Genomic DNA, 9,729 nt, shown 5'->3' with positions numbered 1-9,729 from the left:
CCCGTTGGAGCCTATTTCTTAACCAATTCAATTTTGTCGTTACATACCGTCCAGGTTCACGTAATGGGAAAGCCGATGCCTTGTCCCGAATCCACGCCGTGGACTCCGTGCCTGGAACCCCGTCTCAGACCGTGTTATCGGATGCCAATTTCGTTGGAGTAATCCAGGACCAGGACTTGTGGAAGGACATCAAGCTGGCCTATGATGGTGACGTATTTCTTGCTGCCCCCCCGAATGATGTAACGCTTGTTCTTCGGAATGGTGTGTGCTTGAGAGAGCGACGCATTTATGTCCCGGAGGCCGTAAGACTTCGGGTTCTCAAGTTGGTCCATGACTCCGTGTTGGCTGGTCATAGGGGGGTACAGAAGACGCAAGAATTTCTGAGCCGTTTTTTCTGGTGGCCTACTTGCTTAAAGGATGTGAAGGACTATGTCCACTCATGTGTGGTTTGTGCCCGGTGCAAGGTCCCTCGTGTGGCTCCTACGGGACTCCTCCAACCGTTACCCGTGCCATCTCGCCCTTGGGGGTCTATCTCCATGGATTTTATTGTGGAGTTGCCAGTCTCATGCGGACACAATACCATTTTAGTGGTGGTAGATCGATTGACTAAAGCTGCTCACTTCATTCCGTGTACCGGTCTTCCCTCAGCCGCAGAGACAGTGGATTTGGTTATCCAGAATGTATTCCGATTGCATGGGGTACCAGACGAGATCATCTCTGACCGGGGCGTGCAGTTCACGTCTAGATTCTGGAAGGGGTTTTGTACGGCACTCCAGATTGATGTCTGTTTGTCTTCTGCATACCATCCTCAGACAAATGGGCAAACCGAACGGACGAATCAAACCCTGGAACAATACCTTCGATGTTATGTCAGCCATCTCCAGGACGATTGGTTGAAGATGCTTCCGTTGGCGGAGTTCTCATATAACAACACTCAGAGCAGCTCCACTAAGGTAACGCCCTTTTTCGCTAACTTAGGTTACCATCCGAATGTTTTGCCTAGGTCACCGGTTGCGGTTTCGGTGCCAGCGGTGGAGGACAGATTGACAGAGCTACGACAAAATCTGGAGGTTCTGAAGGACACTGTGGCTACGGCCCAGGAGCGTTACAAGAGGTCGGCCGACACTCACCGGAAACCGGCACCCATGTACAAGGTAGGGGACTCTGTATGGTTGTCCACCAAAAACCTGAGATTGGGTGTTCCTTCGCAGAAGCTGGGACAAAAATTCATCGGTCCCTTTAAGATCACCGGGATCGTGAGCCCTGTGGCCTGTCGGCTACGGTTGCCGCACCATCTAAAGGTACACCCGGTCTTTCATGTGTCTCTCCTCAAACCTGTCTCCCCTAATACGTTTCGTGGTCGTGTTGTGCCTCCTCCTCCGCCTGTGATGGTCGACGGCGAGGAGCAGTTCGTGGTTGAGGACATTATTGACTCCCGGCTCCATCGTCGTCGGCTTCAATATCTGGTACGTTGGCAGGGGTACGCCCCCGAGGACGATTCCTGGGAACCGGTGGGTAACATTCGGGCACCCCGGAAGATCGCTCAGTTTCATCGACGGTTCCCGGACAAGCCGGGCCCTGATCCGTCCTGAGGCCGTCTCTGGGGGGGGGAGTAATGTCAGGTTTCCAGGTTTTCCAGTTCTCTTTTGAATGAGCTTGCCCTCAGTTAACATGGAGTTTTAAGGTTCTGTTGCCCTACTTCCTGTCCAGCTGCTTAAAAGGCCGCCTCTCAGCCCAGTCCAGTGCCTGAGTATACTGCTTGCTGTGTGCTCCTGCTTTGCTGCTGCTAATCCTGATTGCTTTTGGATCCTCCTAAAGACGACCGACCGACTCTGGACCTTACCCGGTTTCTCAAGCTGTGCCCGGATTCCGTCTGCCATCTTCGGTCAGCACTCTGCCCGGTTCTCTCTGGTTCGTAACCACTCTGGACAATCATCCCGTACGGACACTCCTGGACTTTTACCGCTTGCCCCTTGTGTCCCGGCTGCTGCGCATTTAGGCCTTCTGGGGTGATTGCCGGACAGTCCCTGTATAGGGGTTCGCTCTGGTGGTCTCCCTGGGGGAGTCCGGTGCGTGGCCCCGGGAATTCCCTCCGCTCCGTTTCGGGAAGGTATTGTGTGTATTTGTATTGCTGTGTTTGTTCCGTTGTTATCTACCGTGGTTACAGATTATAAAACATCTTGTATCAAAAACTCGTCTCTGCTGATCATTGCCCTACGCTATCGAAATCCTCAGAACATATAATAAGTATTACACCTAGTGTCAGTGTCATTATCCCGCACCCTAAGTGTCGGTGTACGTGGAGAGGGGCCCCGGTCCAAATTTTGCACCAGGGCCCATCAAACTCTAGTTACGCCACTGAGTATTAATCACTGTATTCTACATGAGGGTGCCTACTGCTATCTGGCTCTGCACTGTGCTATATACAGGCTATGCTATATACAAGCTGTATGCTACATGAGGGTGCCTACTGCTATCTGGCTCTGCACTGTGCTGTCTGGGCCTGCACTGTACTATATAGGTCTGTGTACTACATGAGGGTACTTATTGCTATCTGGGTCTGCATTGTGCTATATGTGTGCTGTATACTACATGAAGGTGCCTAATGCTATCTTGGTCTGCATTGTGCTATATGGGGGCTGCATAGTGCATATGGGGGCTACATAATACTATATGGAGGACAATGGGGGCTTCATAACACAATATGGGGGCTGCATACTACTATACCCCCAGAGTTGTATGTCCCCCCCACCCCAGAGCTGTATACACCCAGAGCTGCATGTCAACCCCCCACCTCACAGCTGTCCCCCCCCACCTCAGTCTCTGCCCTCCTCTAGAGCTGTATACCCCTTTCCTCAGTAATATCTATTCCCCCCAGTAATGTGTTTGTCCCCAGCCTCTCTTGTGATGTATATACAGCAGTGTTAGTGTGCCCTATGTGCAGCCATGTCTGTTAGACAAGCCGGGAAGTGAATGAGGCTGTTGCCGGCTTCCCAATATTAGAAATATATATACAGGATAAATATATAAAAATAATGTGTGTGTGTGTGTGCGTGCGCGTGCGTGCGTGCGTATGATGTGTATCTATGTATGGCAGTGTATTTGACTATCTAGATTTATGTCTATGTGTTTTTGTGAATTTCTCTTTAAATAAGTATGTGTACGTGTGCCTGTATGTGTATGTATCTGTGCATGTCTATGTGTGGATGGGGCCCACTGAGACTCTTTCGCCCAGGGCCCACAAAAACCTGGAGCCGGCCCTGCTCCTCGCCTCTGTCTGTGGTCACCACACCACCACCACCTTGACACCGCATACTGCTGAATGTGATGCCCTGCATGTTCTCTCTACCCTGACGGCTGTCCTTTTGACCCGTATTTCTTAGCATCTCTGTTATGAGCAACTACCTTGAGAAAGGTCTAAAAGCCGAAACTTTGGTTGTTGCCATGTGTCAGGGTTCACTTTCTGCAGTTTGTCGATTGTAAATAAAAAACACTTGCATCCAAACACCTCTCTCCTTCCTTATTGAGTGCTCGGGTTTTTCTACTTTTTTAGTCATTGGAGACAGTCATGCTTGGATCCAGTCAGTAGCAGAAGAAGAAGAGGATGACCAAGAACTCGCTAGATCGGGCACCATCAAGAGCAACATGGGAATGACCATTGGTGAACTGAAAGAAGCAACGTAGGATGGAACTGCCTGGTGAGCAATGATCCATAGAATGACCGCGAGTCATACTCCACTAAACAGATAAGAGGAGGACTATATGCAAGAGCTTTAACAGCTTCTGTGCATCTTCTACTATGGAGGTATAAGAGGGCTTTTAAAGGGAACCTGTCACCTAGAATATGCGTTCTGACCTATCAGCAGACGCATGTGTGCCCTAATTACACCTCCCTACCCATCCTTGTGTTGTAAAATTGTATAATATGAAAGTAATAACCATTGAGTCACATGAGTGACGTCACCCGTTGCTCATTCTGTCCTGCGCGCATTGTGGCAGGCTTCTTTTCCGGGTGTTCACGCGCCGGCTGCATGCGCAGTACGCATCTGAAACTGACAAGGAGAACCCGGAAGAGAAGCCTGCCGCAATAATAAGTGTAAACGTGCGCAGGATAGAATGAGCGACGGGACGTCGCTCATGTGACTCCATGGTATCACGCCTACAGGGGCGTGATACCACGGAAAGTATGCAGACGCCCATAGGGCAAGGCGCCGCCCCTGTGACCATAAACTCTCTAATTTACATAGGAAATATGGAGGTAATAAAACGTTTTTTATTACTTTCATATTATACAATTTTATAACACAGGGATGGGTAGGGAGGTGTAATTAGGGCACACATGCATCTGCTGATAGGTCAGAACGCATATTCTAGGTGACAGGTTCCCTTTAAGGTTCAAGCTCCCAGGTGACCCTGTTATCTCTAAGCCAGTTATCTCCTGTCTTACATTGAGACCATCCTAGGAGCGATTTTGGATTGTTGGAAAAATGTCCAAAATCGCTCCTCGTTGACATGGGGGTCCACTCCCAATTATCGCTGCTGCCGCAGGAGCAAAGTTGATCCTCGTCCCTGCGGAAGCACACATCATTACGTGTGACGCCGCAGGAACGAGGATCATCTCCTTACCTGCCTCCGGCCACAATGCGGAAGGAGGGAGATGGGCGGGATGTTACATCCCGCTCATCTCCGCCCCTCCGCTTACATTGGGCGGCCGCTTAGTGACGTCACTGTGACGCCAAACGGACCGCCCCCTTAGAAAGGCGGTTCGCCGGTCACAGCGACGTCGAAGGACAGGTATGTGTGGTGGGGGTGCGCGATTTTGTGCGCGACAGGCAGCGATATGCCCGTCGCGTACAAACGATGGGGGCGGTTGTCATGCCAGCGATATCGGGCCGGATATCGCAGCCTGTAAAGCCACCCTAAGTAAAATTTCCATGTCCTAGTGGGTCACAAATTATGAGGAATATTTTCCCTTTTTTTATAACATTAAATTAGACAGTTTTTTCAGATGGAAGCATTTATTATTTGTGATTTGGTTATAGAGATGAATGGCTACTCAGTGGTGAGATGAGTAGAGATTTTCCATCTTCTCTGGCGAAATATACTAGACAGTTGAGGATTATTATGATGTCCTTCACTATGTCACTTGACATGCACTCAGTTATCATCTTGTTTAGGTATTGTGGGTCATTATAGGAGGAAAGATCCTTGGTTCTTGCATTTCTATCCTTCGTTATCCCATAGGTGTTGACCATGTACTCTGTAAAGTGTGGGTGCACTGCTGGGTTGTAGCCCAATTTCCTCAGCTCGTCCATGATGTGATTGTAGCGCTGGTAGAGCTCAGATCTTAATTTCTCATCGACTTTTCCGGTTGTTGGACTTGTGGTCACCTGTAATCATGAAATATACCTTTAACATATTGGGGTAATCACAATACGGCTTGTCTATGGATAAAATTGGCAAATTTATTGACAGACACATTTCTAACTGCCCGGCTAAGCTTTTATAATTCACAGTGAAAACTCATTTTTTCCCATCAGGTTCTGGAGAAGTCAGTGCTTTATGTAGATCGCTCCGCAGTGCCATTTTGTTTGAAGAACTCACACAGTGACCACTTTACTTTACGTAACAAAAAAAAAATCTTCTTTTTTTTCTATAATTTATGATGTAATTTTAGCTTTCTCACCTCTATAATCTTCTCCTTTATGTATGGTACTCGGTATCCATACAGCCGTTGTTGCTCCAGGAAGATGGCGCACAGAATCCGGCGGTCCAGTTGAAAGGCGATCTCTCCGACAATGCGCTGACATTTCTTCACTTTTTCAGGGTCTATAAAAGTTCAATAATAAAATTACGGTTTAGTGAAATCCTTAAAATGACATATACTGAGAATATAGATTTAAGAATTGTCACCTATTTGTGTGCCTGAATTGACCATTTTTGCTTCTTCTTTGAGGTCTAGAACAAATGAATAATATTAAAATTAGTTGTCTGTAATAAAAATAAATGATAAAGCTCCCTTGATAATAACCATACACCAGGGATGAGATAAACAGGTATCAGTCATAGCCGGGGCTTGGAGCCAGAGGGCGCCCGACAGGTTCTCCTGCCCCAAAACTAGATCTATAAATCTAAAAAAAATGTATCATGGATTAAAAATAGTTAATCCATGATAAACCTTGAATGATCAGATCTACCTAAACACTTCAGGTTCTACCTAAACAATTTTTCACCATTACAATAACGGTCATGGCCAAATGCAATTTTTTTGAAAAACTGGATCTTAAAAGTGGAGTAATATATGAAATATCAGGAATCAAGAGAATACAAAAGTAATAAATATATCTCACATTGATGTTCCAATATTTCTGTATTTTTCTTATTTTTCATGCCTAGAATACAAAAAATAGTAATCTGTATCTCTAGACATTCTGTATCCAGATTCTACCAATCGCTTTAGGAAACGTCAACATCAACCCATTAAAAATTCGGATTTGGTGGAAATCCCTTTGTGTTATCCCAGTCTTACCATTGTGGTCTTTCTTGTGTTGTCCTGGAGGTGTTATAATTTGAGCTTTTCTTTCATGGTCTTTCAAAACACAGCGAAGCTCCACGTTCTCCTGCATTAGCCCCATCATCTTGCGCAGCTGCGCATTCTCTGCTAGTAGACGTGAACTCTCCATGTTGAAGGCTTCTTCATCACAAGAATATATATTAGTATTCTCCATGTTGTAATTATTAGAAGCTCCTGAAAACGTCTTCACAGAAATTCTTCACCAGGCCAATGTCTGAGATGGAACACTGGGGAAACCTAATATTCTAAGTTCTGTGATGTCATCGGCAGCGTCACTGAGACCTGATAATGAGCTCATCGGTCATTGCAGCCAATAGGAATTCACCACATTGGAATAATATTTACATGAAAAATAAAAAAGGCCAGCTTACCGGTAGTGGAGATCCCTCATGTAGCGTCTATGTCCTGTGAAGCCGCACGGAGCCGGGTGGATACCCTTCCAGCAGCAAACAGTGAAGCAGTTTCAAAATGTAAACCGAATGCAAGTGGACAAAAAAAAAATTCCTTTAAAAAATTCTAAATGTTATTTGTTAATTTTATTAAAAAAACACTATATTTGAATGGCTGGTAGAGAAACTAACAGGGTATCCCAGACTATGCTACGCCTTCATTATGGTCTGTATTCTGAAAGCCACAAAAGCTCATCTACGTAAATCCTCAGATCACATGATCAATTCAAAATGGGACTACATCCTTCTAATATCAGAGGCTAAAAGCAAACAGTTATAAAAATCCCTAGTTCCTTTTTTGCGATAAATATATGTATAGTTGAATTTTGGGTTGTTTTTATAAATATGGACAAATATACTCGTAACTTACATGAGTTTACCAATACAAAAGAAAAAGGAGAGGAAAAAAAAAGAAAAAAAATTCTTAAGAATAATAAATGTATGAGAATCTCCACAGGTAAACAGTATAGTCCATGCCACGGTTTCACCGATAGCACATTATCAAATCTTTTCTTTGTTTCAAACCTGTTGGGATCCGACTCTCCAAAGAAAATATCCAAAGCACACCTCCAAATTATGCATGAACTATTTAGGGAAGAAGTCGGCAGCTTTTATTCTATCTGTAATGGAGTGGCCGCCCAGTTACCAGACCTCAACCCTATAGAGCTGTTGTGGAAGCAGCATGACCGTATTGGTGCAAAAAAAAGGGCCCATTAAGCCAATCCAACTTGTGGGGGGGGGAAGCATGGGGGGAAATATCTCCCAATTACCTCCGCAAATTAACAGCTAGAATGCCAAAGGTCACAAAGCTGGGATTGCTGCAAAGGAGCATTCTGTGCCGAAAGCAAGGTGTGAAGAGGAAATTATTTCAAGAAAAAAAAAAATCATTATTTCTAACGTCATCAATGTCTGGACTATATTTTCTATTCATTATACAACTCATTTGATAAATAAAAGTATGATTTTTCATGGAAAAGACAAAATTGTCTGGGTGACCCCAAACTTTTGAACTGTAGTGTATAATACACAGTGTGTCCACCTATATCCTGTCCACCGCCATTAACTTGAGAATGGCGGCAGCTATAGGCATAGAAGTGGTGTCTAGGTATAGTAAAGTAGCCATGCGCTATGCAATGAAACCACCTATAGCGCCACCTGGTGGAAAACAACGGAGTTAGCATTTTTATCTCGAAAACGGAACGAGATAGAGAAAAAAAGTGAATTAAAAATTGTAGGGAATCATCAATTCAATACGAGAACCGCCGTTCTCAAGTTAATGGAGGTGAACAGGATATGGGTGGACACACTGCATATATAATATATATATATATAAGCTGCATGCAAATATATCTATATACACACATTGTGGGGCACCTCCCTCTACAGTCCTCATAAAGAAGCGATAAGCTAATCTAATGCCTTTCAGAAGAAAAAGATCCAGGTTGGTTGCAATATATCTATTTCTAGTGGACCTACGCATTTCTCCTTGAAGCCTTAGCAGGCCCGGACTGACAGGCGGGAGGGGCGGGACTTCTCCCGGTGGGCTGGCCGGTGGAGGGGTGGGGGGACCGCCCCCCGCCTCTCCCGCACTGGAGCCGGCTAAATCAGAGTGGAAAAAATGAGGCCTCCAAAAATCAACTCCGATATAGCCGGCTCACTACTGAAGCAGCTAGATCAGAGTTGATTTTTTGAGGACCACAAAAAATCAACTCTGAACTAGACGCAACCCTGCCGGGACCGGGGCTTCGACGTGCAGCTGCGTGATGACATCATCACCCTGCTGCTGTCGCCGCAGAGACACGTCAGGCAGCGCGCTCCATGGAGGAGCCGAAGATGAAGGCCTTGTGCGCACTGGGAAATGGAATTTTCTTGAGAAAATTCCGCATCCTCTCAAAGATTACCGCACCCGCGGTAAAAAAACGCGGGAAACCGCACCCGAAAACCGCATGCGGTTTGCTGCGGTTTGCTGCGGTTTTACCGCGATATTGTTCGCGGTATTGCCACGGTTTTGCCGCGTGCGGGTTGGGATGTGCTTTATTGCATTCAATGCAATAAAGCACATTGAAGAAAAAAAAAATAAAATGTAATTCTGATAGTAGATAGACAGAAGAATAGATAGAGGGATAGATAGATAGACAGACAGAGGGATAGATAGATAGATAGAGGACAGATCGCTGCATTTCCCACGGTCGGCAGTGAGTTCACATTACCGGCCGTGGGAAATGACCGGTAATTACCTCTGCTGTCTGCTGCATTCAGCCTGTGTCTGTGACAGTCGCGGCTGGATGTCAGCAGTGCAGGACGCCGGAGCTGTGGATTACGCCGGAGCTGTGGATTACGCCGGAGCTTTGTTTGGGGGGGGTTAATAAAATGGTGAACGAGGCTTGTTGGTTTTATTTAAAATGAAGGATTTTTCGGTGTCTGTGTTTTTTCACTTTACTTACGGGTTGATCATGTCAGCTGTCACATAGACGCTGCCATGATCAAGCCTGGAGTTAATGGCGGTGATCCACCACCACCATTAACCCCTTGTATTACCTTGCCACCACTGCTACACGGTGGCAAGAAGAGCCGAGGACACGCCGGTATTGTCGCATAATGCATGCGATAGTGCCGGGGCAGCTGCGGCTGATATTCTCGGCTGCGGGAGGGGAAGTGAGGCGGGGGACATTACCCCTGCCCCTCTCCCTCCCCAGCCTGAGAATA

At 46.1% G+C, this 9,729-nt stretch overlaps 1 protein-coding gene across 3 annotated transcripts; it reads right to left on the bottom strand.

The window, feature by feature from the left end:
• Positions 1 to 5,012: 5,012 nt before the first annotated feature.
• On the bottom strand, positions 5,013 to 6,810 carry LOC142250338 (speriolin-like). Of its 3 annotated transcripts, XM_075322481.1 has the most exons (5): positions 6,530 to 6,810; positions 6,351 to 6,392; positions 5,914 to 5,958; positions 5,687 to 5,829; positions 5,013 to 5,390 (listed from the first exon to the last, which is right to left on the bottom strand). In XM_075322481.1, the coding sequence occupies exons 1-5, from the start codon at positions 6,726 to 6,728 to the stop codon at positions 5,037 to 5,039; spliced, it is 783 nt and encodes a 260-aa protein (XP_075178596.1). In that variant the 5' UTR covers positions 6,729 to 6,810; the 3' UTR covers positions 5,013 to 5,036. The 3 variants fall into 3 exon arrangements, with proteins under 3 accessions (XP_075178596.1, XP_075178597.1, XP_075178598.1); XM_075322482.1 differs by lacking the exon at positions 6,351 to 6,392; XM_075322483.1 differs by lacking the exons at positions 5,914 to 5,958; positions 6,351 to 6,392.
• Positions 6,811 to 9,729: the final 2,919 nt, after the last annotated feature.

This window comes from Anomaloglossus baeobatrachus, chromosome 9, assembly GCF_048569485.1.
Source record: "Anomaloglossus baeobatrachus isolate aAnoBae1 chromosome 9, aAnoBae1.hap1, whole genome shotgun sequence".
Lineage (NCBI taxonomy): Eukaryota > Metazoa > Chordata > Amphibia > Anura > Aromobatidae > Anomaloglossus > Anomaloglossus baeobatrachus.
This window is presented reverse-complemented; position numbering and strand designations above follow the sequence as displayed.

Coding starts and splice junctions, on each gene's coding strand:
- LOC142250338 (XM_075322481.1), bottom strand. CDS start 6,728: ATGGAGAATACTAATATATATTCTTGTGATGAAGAAGCCTTCAACATG. Junction 6,393..6,529: donor ACACAAGAAAGACCACAATG/GTAAGACTGGGA, acceptor TTTGTATTCTAG/GCATGAAAAATAAGAAAAAT. Junction 5,830..5,913: donor CAATTCAGGCACACAAATAG/GTGACAATTCTT, acceptor GAACTTTTATAG/ACCCTGAAAAAGTGAAGAAA.